An 18,623-nucleotide genomic window follows, 5' to 3' on the forward strand; every position below is an offset into this window, starting at 1 on the left:
GAGACTGGCTTATTTCACTTAACATAATATCCTTCTGGTTCATCCATGTTGTCACAAATGGCATGATTTCCTTCTTTTCTAAGGCTGAATAATATTCCATTGAACGTGATACCACTTTTTTTTTTTTGCAAATTCATTTTTAAAAGCTATTTGCACTATCTTTTCTTAGTCAATTCTACTTGCTAGTGTGCTGAGGTTCATGAAGCTGGGCCACATTGTTTAAGAGTTTGGGGACCATTGCTCTAGTGGTCTGAAGCCCCAAGCTCCCTGGAGTGTCGTAATCAAAAGAAAGACATTAGTACCTATTTCCATTCAGCTGTGAGTTTTCAAAAATTTTAAGTTTTTTTTTTTAAGAGTTAAATATAAACATTGACCTATTGTTCTACAAAAAAATAGGGTCTTTGGGGGAACTGTTTGTACCTGGATTATGGTTATATATTTGTGTAACATGATTTAGTGGGCTACAGGGTCTTTGGCAGGAAGGGTAACAAATCTGACCATGTTGGATCTGTTTCTTTCACTTTAATCTTTGTATTCTATTGCTTTTGCTACAAGGTAATCACTAAAGGGATGTTGCCTTTAGCTTAAAGTATACACAATGGCCCATCTCCAGGAACCCTGCCTCCCATGCCTGAGCTTAAGCTAAAATACCTTTGTTTAGCTCCCAGGAAACATCCTGACCTGGCCCACCTGCGGGTGGCTGAAGGAAAGAAGAAATGAACACCTCCCCTCCAGTGCATGGCTGAAACCAGGAAATATCTGCAACAACTTAAGGCCTTTGTTACTTTACCTCCCCACCTCCCCACTTTGCTCTATAAAAGAAACTAGCATCCAAACCCAGGTGAGATGGTTCTTTGGGACACTAGTCCACCATCTTGGTCTGCTGGCTTTTGAAATAAAGTCGCTGTTCCTTGCCCCAACAACTTGTCTCTCAATTTATTGGCCTGTCATGTGGCAAGCAGCACAAGCTTGGACTCAGTAACATGGTAACACCACCTTCAGTCTTGTAAGTTTCCGATTTAGATTTGGTCAAGTCCTCAATTACAAGCCCTCCAACAATAGATGTCTTCCATTTAGATCTACATACTTTTGCATTGCAACTTTTTCAGTTACAACAGATCTTAGAGACCAAGAATTTAGACAAAGTAGACTTGGAATCAGACCTTCAAATTGCTGTATTACAAAAACAAACAACCTACTAAATTATATTAATATGACAAAGATAAACAACGTGTTCAGCTGACAAGTTTGTCTTGATCTTGTTCTTATACTTTTCTTCCCTTGTGTATATTTTATATGTTCATCTGTAGGTATAACACTACATGCCTATAATTTCCAAATATATATTCATATATTAGGAATGCTTGCATGCTGAGAAACATTTATCAGAAGGGTACAGAATCAAAACTGTTTGGAGATCAGTGAACTAGATTAATGATCTCTTGCTGTCTTTTGTCAACAGATGGATCAGAAAAGTCCTTTTATTGCCATTCTTTAAAGCCAGAATCATGCTACCACATTCTCTAGGCCTGAGTCATCCTTGTTAACATTCATATTTGAGCTTGTTCATTTAACTCCAGACTTGGAAAGAACTGACAGGAAGTGTGGGTTTCATAACCATTATAACAATTCTAACTCATGCTCTTCCTTGCCTCTGGGCTGGGCTCCAAAGCTGGAAGAGCCCGAAATTCACAGATTCAACTGAGACTCTTTCCCATGTTTCTCAGGAAGCAAACAGGGTAAGCTGGACATGGCAACACCCTTTTCTAGGCAAAGAGCAAAACCCAAAGAGAGGCGTTGGCCCCCAGCACAACTGTAACCTGGGAATTCAGTGATGTCTGGGTGTCAGAGGGTTCTAGAGCTGGAAGCTACCCTGGGTACCCATCATGGTGTAAGTGAAGACAGAAGGCAAAGGTCAGAATGATTCACCCAAGATTACACAGGTCGTTAGAGGCACATCCAGGTCCATGACCAAGTCTTTGGATTCCACCTGGGCTCTCGGACTCTATAATATCCCCTCAGGGTTGATGTGGGATGGGGGGATGCCAGGAGGAACATGGAGAATTGTTGCCTTCTGATGAGACACGGCCGGATAATGTCTGGTGTTCGGTGATCTCAGTCAGTGTTTTAACAGCCATCTCCCGGGCACGTGGCTCAGCACACCTGTGTGGGGTCCATCGTGAGAGGACCGTGGGGGGCTCCCACTGGGAAAGGGCCCTCTGCACAGCCCTGCCCTGGAGAGCAGAAAGCTTACCTGCTGCTTCTTCAACACTGGATGATGGACTCACAGCTCCAGCTCTTCTGACCATGCCTCCAGCTCCGACACACACCGAGCGGCTGAGGAGAAATGAGAGGGGGGGATGGAACCTTGAGGAGGGCAGAGGTCTGCGGTGTGTCACTCACGGCTGTATCCTCAGTGCTAGGACGTGCCTGGCACGTAGGAGGCGCTCGGGAAATTTTTCTTGAGTGAAAAAGGCCTCAACCGAGAGGGCGGGACAGGACAAGTGAGAGGACTGAGTTTTCAGCCCTGACCACGCTGGGCTTGTCGGTGGCCACAGAGGTGAGCTGGGAGTCCAGCCTGGAGACTAGGTCAGGAAGGACCCAAGAAACATCCCAGTCGGCCTCCTTCTCTTACACTTTGACCTGGTCGTGAGCTGTGTTATATTGCCTGCCAGCCCAGGAGACCCCTCAGGCCCAACTGTGCCCCTTACACAACTCACGTCCTCCCTCTAAGTCTCAGTTTTCTCGTGTACGAGGCAGAGATCAGGACCATTCCCACTCACCCCACAGGCTGTTGTGAGGACTGAATGGTAATTCACCGTCAAGTGCCTCAGTCACTGCGAACCCCTCTGCACATGCGCGTTGGCGTTAGAGTGAAGGGGCCGCTGGTGGATTTTGCCCCAGAGCACGTTCCTGCTCATCTTCAGGTGAAGCGGAGCCACTTGAACTGGTCCAGAGAAAGAGCCCTTTCCAGCCAGTCTCTGTGCCCAGGTTTAACCTCGGCCATGAGGACCAGCCGCTGTGGGCATGGAGCATCAGAACTCCTGAGCTCTTTAAGAAGGACCACATTGACACCGACTGGTAGATGGGGTGCACCTGTGGATTTGAGGCATTTGGCCAAAGCTTACTTTTTTCTCTGAAGAGTTAAAAACGTCTTCTCAGGACACAGGAAATGCTGTGTCTTGAAGCTTGCAGCTTTCCCAGGGCAGTTGGCTAATGCTTTGGTATTTTGTGCTACATTCTTACAGCAAATAAAAGATTTTAAAGACATTACTTGGACGCATGTCGTTTCGAGAACATCTTGGTTCTTTTCCAGCGTCCAGGGGCTCTGTCCGCACACTGCCTCTCCCTCAGCATGTGGGCTTGGGTCATGAATCACAGCCCAGCCTCACCCTCTCTCTCCGGTCAGCAAGGGTGGCTGAGTGGTCCCGAGTGTGCTGACAGAGGGACAATGCTGAGGGGTGCCCCCTGTGGTCCCCACGTCCTGGTAGTCAAGGCCATGGGTAATCCTCACTTCCAATGAATAGAATATGGCAGAAGCAGTGGGGCACCATTTCCAAGATTAGGTTATAAACAGATTGTGGTTTCCACGCTGGGTACTTTTGTGTTCTCTCACTGCCTGTCTCTCCTTCTAGCATCACTCACTGGTCAGCAGTCCTAGAACTAGAGGCCCCCATGGATGGCCAGGAAGAAAGCCTTCAGTCCATGAGGGCACCTTTTCACCAGCGATCCTGGTGCAGTTGGCCTAGACATCAGTATTTCTGGAATGTTCCCAAGGTGATTCGAACGTGCAGGCAGGCGTGACAACCAGTGGCAGAAGCTGCTTGGAGTCCCTGTCCAGGGATCCGCCGCAGTGGCACCACCTGGGAGCTTGTTAGAAACACAGCAGCCCTGGCCTCACCACGGACCTGCTGGCTCAGAATCTGCATTTTAGCAAGATCCCCGGGAGAAGGAGTGAGAAGCCCTGGGATGCAGCTGTTGGAGCGGTAGCAGCCTGGGGACTGTTTGCAGGGAGCACAGCTGAGGGGCGGGCTCCCCTTTAGGGCAGTCTGACTCACCTGAGCCAGAGGTGATGCCAAGTCCTCCCCTCTCGCGGTGCCCTTGAGACCTTCCTTCACTGTAGGGATTACCATCCAGATACGAGACAATTTGTTTCAAAGACTCACCCCGGAGTAAGCTTTCTCTCCTCCCCCCGGGGGTGCCCTGTGACAAGCACCTTGTGCTAGGTGGGTACAAAAGTCAGCTGTTTTCCACGTTCTTGCTGGGGAACGGCTGGCCCTCATTAGAGGGGTCGGTCAGGATGCTCTTCTGCATGATTACAGCCAGGTTGGCTGGCGGCTCAGCATCCCGTGTGTTTTTCTCCGTGAGCTGATATAAAACAGCCTGACTCAGCAAGGCCCACAGAAATGAATCCTGATGCCCTCAAGACAAACATCATGTTGAAGCTAAAACAATGTCATAGGGAGGGGGAAGAAGTGGCCTGAGATGTAGGAAAGAGAAAAAGGGTTCATAAGTTGACCAAGAACTGCGTTTTTCTGGCCCACTAAGTCTTTCTGGACAGAGTCTGTGCTTGCTGGTGGAAACATATTAGGAAGATGAGCTCATGATAAACACAGTTCCTCCCAGGAGAGGCTGGAAGAGAACCAGAGATCTGAGACACTGTCTTGAAAATAAATCAGCGATTTTGAAGGCGATCTGGAGAAGAGCAGATGACAAGGAAGCCTGCATGTCAGGGATGAAACTCTGTGCGTGTGAACAGAACTTTCCAGAGATATTAATCAGAGCAAGAGCAGAGACTAACTGAAAACAAAACACAAAACAAAAACCTGGCAGTGTTATGACTACCTACTGTCTGCATCTCTGATTCTAGATCAAATCCAGCTTCTGTGACATTTCTCCTGAGACATGGAACAACAGAACAGCAGAAAACACATGGGCTGATAACACAGTAATGTCTGGGTTCTCTCTGCCACTCCTCATTTACTGAACTATGTGTAAGGCTAGGCTGAGCTGCTAAGAGAAATTTCTCTTGGAGATGTAGAATGGAGCCTAGGAATAGTGATGTCCCAAAATGTTAACTGATTCGATTGTGTCATTCAACTCAGTAATTATAAGTGGCACCCAGTTACTTACTAAGTAAATGAAGTCCAGATTGTGTAGTTTGGAATTCATAAAATTCCAAACTACATAAAATTACGAGAGGCAATACAGCGGGATGACCTTTGGTGTTGGTCCAGCTGAGTTTGAAACTCTGCTGCCAGTGGGTAAATCACTGAATCTTTCTGAACCCATTTAGTCAATAAGGGCACCTTCCTTGTTGAGCTAATAGTTAAATGAAACATTGAATGGAATTCACTTAGCACAGTACCTAGAACACAGCAAACGGCTAATCCATGACATGATTAGTAGCAGTAGTTATCGTTGCTGATAATAATAAGGCTATGGTTCTTTTCTGGATGGACAGTTCTGTATCTATATGCAGAAAGGCTTTTGTTTAATTCTTGGCTCCCTGAATGTGTTACGGCCAAGGATAGATAATCCCAAGAGAATGTGTCAGACCAAAATTTTTCTGAAAAATATAAGAAATGTGGGGTGAATTTCAATGCCTGTTGAACATTGTTTGAGCCCCAGGGAGGTTCGGTGAATGTCTGAAGGATAGAGGTGCTGGACTGGTCACTGTGACTGGAGCTCAGTCAAAAGTTTAAGTTTGACCTTAACATTTCAACTCTAAGGCCCTGATAAATCCCAGCTTTCTATTAGGAGCAGTTTTACACTTCTGTGCATTTGCTTTGGCTACATTTTCGGTCACAGTGGGGGAGACCTCTCTTTAATGAATCCTCACAAATAGTTTTCAGAAGTGGTTAGCTTACTAAAGTTCTTTTGTTCCGTAAAGTCTGCATTGACAGTGTCACCTATGCACCCACTGAATGATCCCATTGTTATGATATACTTCCCAACTAGGGTCTGGGTTGAGGGAAGCCATGTCAGCTAAAAAAGGACTAGTCATCAGGTATCAGGTATTTCTTTGGGGCTCACGTATTTCCACTAAGGCCCATGCTGTTTTCACTTGATATTGGCTGTGTGGGGTAGCGTTAATTCTACATTTCTACAACCCACATCCAATTCATTTTTTCCCCTCTACACAACAACTTACTATTTGGATTGGAGGAATTGTCTGGTGATCAGATCCAATCCCCACAATATATTTGATGAGCTATGAGCTGTAGGCAACCCCCAACCAAAAAAAAAAAAAGACACTATTCACTCTTCTGATTGAAACGGACAGGACCCTATGGTCGTGTCCCCCACGTCCTCTGCCTGCATTTTGTTTGTGGAAAAACTTTAGCCAAAAAATAAGTTTAATCAGAGAAGTGAGAAAATGCAGAAACAAAGGAAAACAATCAAAGGAGACCAAATAATAATAGTTTAGTCATTAAGCAAAGTCAAGGACCTTTGGTTCCTCCTCAAGGGCTATATTCTGAGCCATAGCCTGTGAGCTGTCTCGTAGATACTGAAAACCCCACCAGGTGGAAGAAGTTAACTACATGATGACCAGACTGTAGCCATGACATAAGCTGCCACAGTTCTGAGAACTGGCCTCAAGAAATGGGAACAGGGGCTTCCCTGGTGGCGCAGTGGTTGAGAGTCCGCCTACCGATGCAGGGGACACGAGTTCGTGCCCCGGTCCGGGAAGATCCCACATGCCGCGGAGCGCGGGTTCGTGCCCCGGTCCGGGAATATCCCACATGCCGCGGAGCGGCTGGGCCCGTGAGCCATGGCCGCTGAGCCAGCGCGTCCAGAGCCTGTGCTCCGCAGCGGGAGAGGCCACAGCAGTGAGAGGTCCGCGTACCGCAAAAAAAAAAAAAGAAAAAAAAAAGAAAAAGAAATGGGAACAAACTGACCTTGGAACTGAAGACTAACTGTACTTAAAACAATCAAGATGACACCGGTCAGACCATCGATGACCAATTTCAAGATGACAGTCAGAGCTGACTGTGCTGCTTCTACACGTAGCCCCCTCCCTCCACCTATAAAAGCTCTTGCCCCCCTATTGTCCAGGGCGGGGAGGCGTGGGAGTCGGGCTTTGGACAGGCGTCCCCTCCCCCGGCAACCCGGGTGCCAGCATCCAAAACCAAGCAAACTGTCCTTGCCACCAACCTTGCCTCTTTATTGGCTTTTGAGTGATGAGCACCTGGACCCCACTTTTGGTAACGTGATCAGCAAAGAATCTTCCTTTGGGCATCGAGAATTCCAAGGCGGTGCTGAGGGTGGACGTGTGTGGGCAAGTGCTACTCAGAGACGTTTTCCTGGAAATCAGTGTTGGCTTTTCCTCCAAACCACTCAAGAATATCTAGTTAACATGATCTGGGTTTCTGGGCCTGCCTCTAGCCACCTTCTGCAGTGGCAAGGAAAAGGGGGGAAGCCTGAGCGCCCACCACAAACCTCAATGCCACGATGTGCATGCCCTGCCCCCAACCCTGGCATCCCTGCCCATCGGGCTGGTGATAAAGTATTTAGGGGACTTTATGAGTTCCCAGGGGCTCAATTCAAACTCCTTCCTTCAAATCCAAACTTCAGAGAGAGGAGGAAAGAGAGAGCTGTTGAAACACCCCAGTCCTGCTTCTTATGGAGGAAACAAACCACATACATCTGAAGGTGATTAATTGTCTTTATTGGAGGAAAACAAGAAGTCATCAATCTCGTTGTCATTATGATAGAAATCTTGATATGTGTACATGATTGTCAAGGCAGAGAATCATTTGCTACACAGGCCCGTTAACAATTTTGCAGTGCCGCAAACCTATGTGGGGTAAATTTCTTGCAGAGTTTATTACATGCATGGAATAAATGCACAGTTTCCCTTCTTTTGGACAAGCATGGTTTTATGGAAAGATCAAACCAATTGCAAGCCTGGTAATAACAGACACAGGGACATTCCTGGGTTCGACGTCATAAGCTTTTGGAAAACGTGCTCACTGTGGGGAGAGCTGCAAGAAGGACTATGACATTATGTGTGGTGACCAGAGCCAATTTAGAAATTGTTCCAAATTGTATGCTGGACAGAATGTACCTTTCACGTCTTCCAACCTGATCGTGGGGCTAAGAGAAATGTCCTCTGAAACATGCCGCCTGTCTCGCAAAACAAAGATGCTGCTGCAAGCTTGCAGCATTTTTGTCGCTGTCAAGATGTTTTCGTTTTTGTAAAATGCCCAAACTGCTGCCAGTCCTGCCCCAGCGCTCCTCCTCCCTCAAGTGCAAGGCTACCATGAGGGCCCAGGAACCTCAGTCTGTCCAGATTAAGGTTTTCCTTTGAGAAGTAATTTATCTAGTGTTTGGGGCTTTTGAGTCCCTGGTCATATCTTATCTCTATGACTAAAGCCTCAAACACTCCTTTCATTTTCTTTTTTCCTGTCCATAAGAAAATAAAATCACCTTGAAGTAAAATAAGTTGGTAAATCATCAGAAGACATAATCATCGTATGAGAAGTTTTCTGGAGACCAAAAGATTAAAAATGGATGTGGCGAATGCAGAAGCGGCATTGGTACAAAGGGGGAAATGCAGTAGTTAGTTCCTTTGGTGTAGAGAGATTCAGACACTGAGAAGCCATTCCACACTTTGTCCACGAAACCAGACCTGGCAGCCACATGCTGTGGGGTTGGCTGCCAAATGCACAGCCTTTGGATTTGCAGAAGCAGAGGCCCCCGGAGTCACAAGCCCAGCTACTCCTGCTGCAGGTGGCAGGGAAGGCGGGAAGGGCTGATGTTCCTTGCTGTCTGATTCGGCGCAGAGCAGGAGGCGGGCCAGGCCGTGGCCAGCATGCAGGGCCCACTTCGCCGTGGGGCTGGGCTCCTGTGCCCATGCCCAGGGTGCAGATCACGATGCACTGGGACCACAACGAAGGCTGGGGCTGAAGGGGGCTTGGGCCTCTATCTTCCTCTTTCTCCTCCCTGCCTGCTGTCCAGTGTAGAGGTTTCCAAGCTATCTCATCTGCAGACTAGTTTTCTTGGCATCTCTGTGAATTAAGTCCCCCTTTTAGAAATCTGCCCCAATTCACCTTTCCTATCACAACATTTTCAATTCTGAAAACCAAAGGATTGGAACACTCTTTGGCCCATGTCAGGTACACCTGAAGCCCCAACCTACGACCAGCCCCCTGCCCCCCGCAAAGAGTTGTGGATTACATACAGGTATAAACATTTTTCTTTAAACAAACTGAACAGTGTTTGGTCTGGAATGTGTTTAAGGAAAAGGCCAACTCTGCAGAGTGTGAGTGGACAGAATGGGAAGCAGTATTGTTTCAGAAGAACATGCAAAGGTTTCGTGCATCGGTTGAATCGGAGGACTTTCATTCCTTTTGCCAGAAGCGACTGTGCAACCCTGGGAAAGAGTACATCTTATTTCTGCTTATGGAAATGGGAGGAGCTGCCCTTTGCTGTACTCTGCTGTTCCTTCTCACATCCAGAGGAAACCCAGCAGTGAGCTTGTGGAAATCATATGAAGTCGAGAAGTCATGAGTGTTGCAGGCAAAGCACAGAGGCCATACCCTCCTTCTCCTGCCCTCAGCCCTGGAGCGATGGTTCCAGGGTGGCTTCTCCAGGGTGAAGAATCAACACCAGCCCAGGCTCTGGGTGGGCCAGGGGGCCACGGTGGCCAAAGCCTTAAAATACAGAGTTATCTCCACTGGGATATGGTCCTTTCTTTCTGTTTAAAAATTGCTCACCCCAGGGCGTTCATCAGATTAAGCTGTCACTCCTCCAGAGAGAGGGTCAATCCCCCTTTTCAGGAGGGGTCACTTGGGTTCCCTCCCTTTGTCCCTGGTGTTTTTGGCCTTTGTTCTAAAGGGGGGAGGTCCCCCTCTCCTGATCACAATTCACCCAGGATCTGCTGGACACCAAGGGAGACAAATGAACAGGATGAGGTGAGTGACGGGCAGGTAAACTGAGTCTGGGGGTCAAATGCCAAATGCCTTTCTTCACCGGCTCATGCTCCCTACGTGCCAGAGACTTGCCTGGTTAACCCCAAGCCTGACTGCTCAGTTCCCTGGACGCTATGCTAAGAGCTGGCTGGAGAGCTGGGACCTTCTCGAAGGTCTGTTGGGGCCACATGCGGGTGCACGCTCTCTATTTCAGACAAATGCTAGCCTCCCTGATGGCCTCACGGATGAGGTGAAGATCAGGGAAGCGAAGGGGGACAGAGAGGCAGCTGAGGGCAAGACCATTTGAGGACACTCTTTCAAATGACAGAAACAATCCACTTGCTCTGAGGAGGTGAAGAGACCAAACTGGGGGGGCGGGGAGGTTGGAAGGCAGACTGTGATGAAGTCCATGGTCCACCATTAGCCTCAGCTGCACACACTGGCCTCCAGGGGGTGTGTAAGCTGGGGGCCCCGTATAAAATGCTCAGCTTCGTTGGTGGAATTTGACATCAGTGAGGGTCCTAGGACTTTGCCACTCCACTTGGCAGGCGTTACCAAAAGGCACATTCTGAGCTCTCTTCCCATGTTGTCATAAAGTGTAAATAATACTAAATACGGTTGAAAGAGAACCTCCAGTCTTTTACCCCTAAGACTCTCTCAACAGAGCAGAAGTTCTACATGGGAGTTATCAGTATTTTCTCCTCCTCCTAAAACAATGGGAATACACGCATCCAGACAGTAGAGACTCACTTGATGTCAAGTTCAACAGAGTCTACTTTTGGGCTGAAACAGTCACCATCTCCTGACGTGTTACAGGCCAACCATGGCCAAGAGCAGACCCCCAACTGCAAAGAGGGGGTCCGGCCCATCTCTCAGCTCTTCTGCACTTTCCAGGTTAAGACGTACTTTCAAACTAATTGCATAGAACATGCACCCCACACATCAGCTCCAGAAAATAATTTATCATCAATAAATTTGGCTTCAGATGTTGCTTTCCAAGTGCAAATGACTGCATGTAGCACACAGTACAAGGAGCTGATAACTATTCAGGCACACGTTCTAAGTATCAAAGTCAGGCAAATTATCACCCCTCCCCCAAAATATCTAGTTCCTTGTTTTCTTTTTTTGTTTTTTGTTTTTGTTTTTTTTCGGCCGTGCCAAGAGGCATGTGGGATCTTAGTTCCCCGACCAGGGATCGAACCCATGCCCCCTGCATTGGAAGCACAGAGTCTTTACCACTGGACGGCCAGGGAAGTCCCTAGTTCCTTGTTTTCTTACACTGTCGAAACTTGAATCTTCCATTACGCTTGTTGGTAAGGAACATTCTAATAAACCCCTGGGAGAGATGCCTCAGTTTTCTGTTATTGTTTATAATATACTTGCTACTGTCCTCCAACTCAGGCACCACTTGCTTCTTAACCAGGTCTACTGTTGTTTTATAGACATTTCCGGGCTCTTTACAAATTTTGAAGAGTAATAGCTTGATTTTCACTCTGGATGCTGGTGTGGCAGACACCAAGCAGGAATCCTGTCAAGGGGCTGAGTGCCTATGACACGGTGGACACGGGGTAGACCAGATGCCTGTCTTTCTGGCTGCTCTCCGGCACACCTGCACTGCCCTCCTAAAGGAAGCAGAATGGAGCGCTGAGCCTCATAACACTGTGTATGTGACGGGGGGCATCACTGAACATTCGGCCTGTACCTAGGCCAAGGTGCAGAAGTGACAAAGAAGGCATGGCCTACAGGATCCACTGCGTCTGGTCAACTGTGGGAGAAGGGCATGAGGACAACAGCCAGGAAGGTCACTGGACCATCAGGCAGATGAACAGGGACCCACTGCGGGCTCGAGGCTGACTGTGCGATGCAGACTCAAGGTATCACGTGGGCACAAGGGCCGAGGGGGGGCTTCTGCAAAGTGGGCATTTGGAGCCACCTGCTCGCCTCTTCAAGACAGCATCCTTGAAGCCTCCTGGAGAAGCGCTTTTCCCTGGGTTTCATGCTGTGCTCACTCTATCCTGCACACCGATCCACCATGTGGGTGGACAATGTGGCCCAGTGGTCCCCGGACGCTGCTGGTTTGAAAGTCCTACATCCCAGGAAATCCTTCAGTCCTGGGCAAACTGGGACCTTTGGTGACCCCACCATCACAGGTCTTTGGTTTGGGGATTCCCTTGGTCAGAAGGATGGCATTGAGCGCTGGCTGGGGTGGTCTCTGGCCGTCACTGCAGTGGCCACTGTCCTGCTTGCCGGGTCTCTGGCCGTCACTGCAGTGGCCACTGTCCTGCTCTCCTTAACCACCCCAGATAAATGGAGTCTTTTCCAAGGCCATTTCCCTCTCCTCCCTTCTGGATCGGCCTCTAAGAACAGCGTAAACATTTGCAGAAACAACTGGTGTAAGCTGGAGGCCATTTTCAGTTGTAAGATTAGAAATGCATTTTTAAAAAACAGAGAGATTAATTTTAAAACTGCATAGCTGAGAGCAGGGCTTCGATGCCGTCACTCCCCTCGTGAGAAACGAGAGCTGTGTGGGAAATTCACTCCAAACAAAATGGCATCATGCTCCTTCAGCCAGGGAGGCTCTTAAATCTTTGCTGGGGGAGCGGGGGTCATCTCCTTCACAGCAAGTCTAGCCTTTCGTCTTGGGAGAGCAGGCTTCTTCATTTCTGACCGCTGACGGCAAGAGGCCCCAGGGTCTCCAGCTGGAGGGGGCTTTGCTGGAGGAGCTGCCAGGCAAGGTTTTCTGCAGGTCCCCTCCCACGGTACCCACACCCCTGGGGAGAAGACAGGCTGCAGAAGGGCTGAGCTGTCTTCTCAGAAAACTGCTCCTCCGAGGAAGAAGGGGAGAGAAGGAGAAGGAACTGAAGTAAAGTGCACTCCTCACCTCGGAGACAGATTCTTGATCGATCCTCTTATTAGAATTTTAAAAAGTACTTTTAGATTCCCTTCGGAAGAAAAAAAAAATCTCTTAAAGGTTAACATAAAATTCTACTACTGACAAGCAAAAGGTACAGGGCACGGAAGTAAGAAGTATAGCTCAAAAGGACATATTTCTTAACAGGAAAAAAAAAAACCCTAATGCACAATATTTACCGATACTTAAATAATCCAGTTGAAACCTTTTTTTGTTATGAATGAAAAAATACAACATAGACGGTTACCTCTACTGAGAAGATCGGAAACGACAGGGCTTAGGGAGAGGAGCTGAGAAAGTCCATTCTGTTAGGGCTTTGCGAGACTCGTATGTACAGCACCAGATCCTATTAAATCAGCTCCCTCGAGTTAGTACAGTTTGTGAGAAACGAACACTTCAGAACTGCAGTATAAAATATGGCCGTAAAAAACTTCTGTCTTCCAGTCCTGTGCAGGGAGGCGCACCGTGCAAGGTGGGATCGCTCTGGAGGGGCTGGTGGTGCTGGGGGCCCCTGGGGGCCCCCTTCCCTGGCCTCACCCCCTGGGCCCCACCTGTAGGGCCGGTCACTTGCTTCCAGAGTGCACTGTCGTCACGGTGGTGGGCCTCGGTCTCCGATCCGCTCCCACTCCTGAGACCCCTGACGAAGAGGACATGAAACTACAGAGCGTGGAGGGTGCCAGACCTGCAGGGGGACAGCGGACACAAGAAGTTCAAAGCTTCAGAAGGATCTACTCACTCTCTCTTCCCACTGCAACGGTTTGTGGCGGGGGACAAACTTTTATGCACTTGACTCCAAATTTTTCCCTGTCCACAGGAAAACATTTGCAATGGATCCAAATTCTCCTTAGACCCAGGTCTTCCCTCCTTGTTTCATTATAATAATGATAACTGCTTTGTATTTGGATACAACATGGTTCAGCCACCACGGTATGATAGGTTCCATTTACTGAGCACGTACTACATACTAGGCATTGGGCTAGGTATTGAATATACACCGTCCTTATAAGAACTGTTTATTTCTTACAACGGCACTGAGAAGCAGGGATTTTAAGAATGAATAAAGAATGTGATACCCCCTTCTGACCCCAGCTTGGTGTGTGGTCTGGACTCTTGGCTAAGAAGCGTTTGTGACATAGGGCACACTGAAACGGGGCTGCTGATTGAGTCCCGTGTGAACTCGGCAGCCCCCTGGCCTAGAAAAATTCCTCCCGGGCCGCACCTCCAGTGCTCCCCAAGCAAATGTGTTGGCATCAGAATGTTCTCGCGTGGGATGGTCTTCCTAGCTGCAGCAGTACACCCCTCACCCCCGTCACCGCGAACTCTGTGGGCTCGAACATCGGGATAGCCATAAAGTAAATCACTAAGAGGGCTTTGCTGTCAGAGCCACTGTCTGAATCTTCCAGTAAACGATAGATTGTGGGGTATCCTTTGACCAGAGGGTGGAAAGGATTTGCCCTGAGATGTAAATGTGGGCCTAAAGCAGCGTGCAGTTGTGTCAGGGGATGCTCATGGAGATTTCCCGGGAAAACTTAAGGACTGGACATTCCGGAATGAGGTGGGAGGGCTATTTAAAGAGGAAGGGAACCTTTCTTGAGGCAAACAGGAAGGAGTGTGCCGCTCAGAGTGAGACCAAACTGAAGGGTCTCAATGATTATGGAAATGAAGGCCTACAGGGACGATCAAGGCAACTTCTCTGCAGTGCAGAGGAGCCCATGGAAAGGCCTAGTATGAGATTAAGAGAAATATACAGAGTGGGGGAGTGGGAGAGAACAATAAGGAGGGTGTGTGTGCCCTGTGATGTACTATCCCACACACAGATGAAGGACAACGAAACATTAGTACTATTACTTTGATCCCAAAGCCAACGCACTTCGTATAAATTAGCTCAAGTGATTATCAGAAAAAAAAAAAAAAAAAGAAAATACATTTTAAAAGTCAATGAGATCAGACTGTCATATGAGTCTCTGCCATCCCTTCCTCAGTCCCTAAGGGTGATGAGAAGCAAATCAGAACATAAGGAGATGGATCAGAAAGTGTTGGGCTTTTGTCCACACACACGTGGCTGTGTGGGACTTGAGCCTCAGATTTCTTATAAATGGAAACAACAGTAGCTACGGTTGTAGAAATATGAAATATCTAAATTTGAAAAAATATTTTAAAAATAGTGACTAGGATTGTTGCGAGTATTAAATAAGATCAAGTATTAACAGACCCAGACAAACAGTAGCTACTCAGCAAACGAGAGTCCCCCTCTCTCCCTACCAGATTTGTCTCAAACGCCAGTTGGAAAGTTCTGTTTTTGCTACATACGCACAATCTTTTTGGCTGGCCAGACTGAGGCTGCTCGAAACACTTGCATTTGAACTGTCCAGGCTGCTGCCAAGATGTAGTTTTCTCATATGTCTCACGACGGCCGTGGCATTAAACGCTTGCTGAAATTTAAGAAAGGGGAAAAGCAGACAAAATATTCCAGCTAATTAGAAAAGACCGAGACTGTCTCCTATCATTTATCCTGTTACCCTAAGCAGTTCAAACTTCTGGAAACGGTCTCATGATACCCTAGAAAGGAAACAGATGTTGCCTCTTCTTCCAAAAGTACATTCATCATTTGACCCTCTCCCCCCAAGAAAATATATTTTGGAGATGAAGAGTATTTTTCTTCTGACATAATACTGTAGAATATAGAGTAAACGTAAGCCAATTCTCTCCATAATTTAAGAGAATGACTTCTAGAACAATAGGTGTATTATAATAATAGAGTACCTTAAAATATATTTTAAGAGTTTTAATTTTCTGATTATTGGTGTTTTTGTCCTAAATAATAGCATTTCCTGTGAATAAAGTAGGTCAGTGGAATTACTGTCTGTGTAGTCTCTAGTTGTTGCCTCTCGTGCAAAAACAGCCAGCTCTTAATTACCCATGCTCTGAGAACATAGGGTAATGGTTTAAATCCATCACATTTTTACCAGAATGTACTGATGAGTTCAACTGAGATTTCCTGTTTTGTTTTCCCCCTTTTTATGTCACTTTAACAATAGTTGGGCTTCCCTGGTGGCGCAGTGGTTGAGAGCCCGCCTGCCGATGCAGGGGACGCGGGTTCGTGCCCCGGTCCGGGAGGATCCCACATGCCGCGGAGCGGCTGCTGGGCCCGTGAGCCATGGCCGCTGAGCCTGCGCGTCCGGAGCCTGTGCTCCGCAGCGGGAGAGGCCGCAGCAGTGAGAGGCCCGCGCACCGCAAAAAAAACATAATAATAATAAAAAAAAAAAGTCAACCCTTCGAAGTTCCAGCAAAGTGAAGGAAGACAACACGGATTATGTTCTTAAGAAACAGCAAAAGCTGGTAATATTGCTATTTTTGGATCACAGAGGGGAGGTATTAAATCATACACTTTATCCCTCTCACACCACGATGCTCTCGTCAAGTCTTAATCCTTATCGGTTAAAATTAGCACACATTTGGGGATTCTCATCAAACTTGGGGGACAGTCACACTTCGAAATAAAAAATGCTTCAACTGTAGGGCCAGTTTCGTTTGAGTGGTTAAGTTCACTGGGAATGTAGGAAACACAGGACTCACTCTCCACTTGCTTTTGGCGAAGTTCTTCCGGATCTGGGCGCTGACCGACTCGTGGATGTTTTTGCTGAGGGCTGTGTCACCGGCGATCCTGAAATGGAGGCAAAGATGTTTCTTCAAGAGGGTTTCTTGGGGTGGGGTGGGGGCGGGCGTCTGACACTGGGTCCCAAGCTGCTTTCCTGGGGAAGCCATGTCCTGTCCCCTCCCACAGGTTTGCTGAGAGGGTGGCATGTCACTGCCCCTCCAGGCTGCTTATTTCACCCCACAGCTCTTGTCTGAACGTCCATGACCCAGCACCACTGCACTCCAAACCCGGTCCCACCTCCGTACCCTGCACCCCCTCCAGGATGGGTCAGCACCTTCATGGTGGGCCACTCTGCCAGGCTCCGCCTTCTTCCCCTTTTCACCCCCATTCCTGCAACATCAGAGTCCACAAGGACAACACAACCTGAATTCAGCTCCCCTCCTTCTCCCCCTCCCCCAGCTTCCTACCCGCCGTGTCTCACCTCTGAGGTCTCAGGCGTGTCCCCCACCTGGTCTGAGCGCCAGACCCCTACCCAGGGTCTCCCTCCCAGCTTCCTCCCCCGAGCCCCTCTCTGGCATCCCCAGGATCTCTGGTCCATGGACCAGCTCACACCCGGGGCCCACTGCTGCCTTCTGGCTCCATCCCGGCTGACCTAAGCTCTGCCACGTTCTACTCCCCCTCCCTCCCCCCCTCCGTTCTTACACCTCCTCTCTTCTCTCTGGGCTTACAGTCGCCAGTCTCGTTGATGAGCTGGGGGTCCCTCCAGCCCGTTCTTCTCCCTCACATCCCTTCTCAACCTCAACACCACCCTCGCTCTACATTTGACCTCTTGGCCTCCCCGAACCTCACAGGAAGTTGCATTTTGCTCAGTCTTTTCTGGGCTTGAAGCCATCCATCTTCCCTTTCCTTTAGCACCAAACTATTCAATTCTGAGCTGATGCCTGATGCCTCAGAAGTAATTTCTTGGATCTCGGAAATGTTAAGGGGCAGACAGATGCCGGGGACACTGACCATGCTTTCTGGCTGGCAGGTGGCTGGCAGAGCCCGTCAAGTCCCAGACTCCGAGGGCCCTGGACACAGACTGCCGTGTTCAACCGATTTAGGACATGAGAGGCACAAGCCTGGGGCTTATTCAGATAGGAAACCAGCCCTGGATAAAAACTATGTTCCCACCACCAGCCTTTCCTTTTAGGAACCAAAACCATGGCTGGTGGACTCTGGAAGGTAAGTCTGTGCCAGGCTGGGACTAAGTTTAGAATACCGTACAGTCTGCTATTCCCAGCTCAGAGCAAGACCCCCCCGCTAAATAGACTCCTCTAGTTTTCCCAGCAGGGCTGAAAATACACAGCTCAGAGGATACTCAGAAACGAACCAAGGCCAGTCAGGTTTCCATTTCCAACAACTGTCAATTGCCTGCTTTCCCCAGACGCACATCAGTGAAGAGAAATATGTGAATGAGCAAATCCACCCGAAACCCAAGGCACCAGGAGGCTGGGGAGCAAATGTCGTTATTCAGCCTCTCCTCCTGGAGGCCTCACGTGAGTGTCTCCCCCTGTTGGTAACAGCTGCATCCTCAGAAAAGAGCGCCAGTTCCACCTCGTGGTGGTCAGCTCTTTCTTGGAAACCAGGGGGCAGAAGTGGTAGAAAGGACGGAATTCTCGGGCTGAGCACTGACGAGGGGCAGAGCCCGCTCCAAACCAAAGAGCCCGGGTGGCGGGGTATCAGGGAGACTCCCTTCCCTGTGGGTGAGCAAGGCTGAGAGGGGAGGAAAATGCAAACTTTCAGTTATTCTAGGGATGTTCCCTGCTCACTTCCCACAGTGCCAGGGTGCGCTGCCGCTGGGTAAGAACCAAGCGGGGCAGACGGTGGCCCAGAGGCCGCTGTTAAACACTCTTCTTGGAGGTAACGCCACCTCGGCTCACGACAGCTCACGACCTTCCTCAAACAGGCACTGCGTGGGGATACACGTATACGTAGAGCTGATTCACTTTGTTCTACAGTAGCAACTAACGCAACAATGTCAAGCAATTATACTCCAATAAAGATGTTAAAAAATAAGAAAGAAAGAGAGAAAAAAACTTAAACAAAAAAATAGGCACCGCGGCTTCCCTGGTGGCGCAGCGGTTGCGCGTCCGCCTGCCGATGCAGGGGAACCGGGTTCGCGCCCCGGTCTGGGAGGATCCCACATGCCGCGGAG

General features: G+C 48.6%; 1 protein-coding gene across 7 annotated transcripts in view; it reads right to left on the reverse strand.

Moving 5' to 3' along the window:
- Positions 1–7,651: 7,651 nt before the first annotated feature.
- The window catches only part of CAMK1D (calcium/calmodulin dependent protein kinase ID), a 449,867-nt gene continuing 438,895 nt past the window's right edge, over positions 7,652–18,623 (reverse strand). For 6 of the 7 annotated variants that reach the window (XM_055087827.1, XM_024129560.2, XM_028496514.2 and 3 more), the window contains 3 exons: positions 16,405–16,492; positions 15,143–15,260; positions 7,652–13,510 (listed from right to left, as the gene is read on the reverse strand). In XM_055087827.1, the coding sequence (XP_054943802.1) occupies positions 13,392–13,510; positions 15,143–15,260; positions 16,405–16,492 (325 nt within the window). In that variant the 3' untranslated portion in view covers positions 7,652–13,391. Of the gene's footprint in view, positions 13,511–15,138; positions 15,261–16,404; positions 16,493–18,623 lie in introns of all 7 variants that reach the window. The other variant, XM_024129561.3, reaches the window with a different exon arrangement.

The sequence above is a fragment of the Physeter macrocephalus genome, chromosome 11, assembly GCF_002837175.3.
Source record: "Physeter macrocephalus isolate SW-GA chromosome 11, ASM283717v5, whole genome shotgun sequence".
Lineage (NCBI taxonomy): Eukaryota > Metazoa > Chordata > Mammalia > Artiodactyla > Physeteridae > Physeter > Physeter macrocephalus.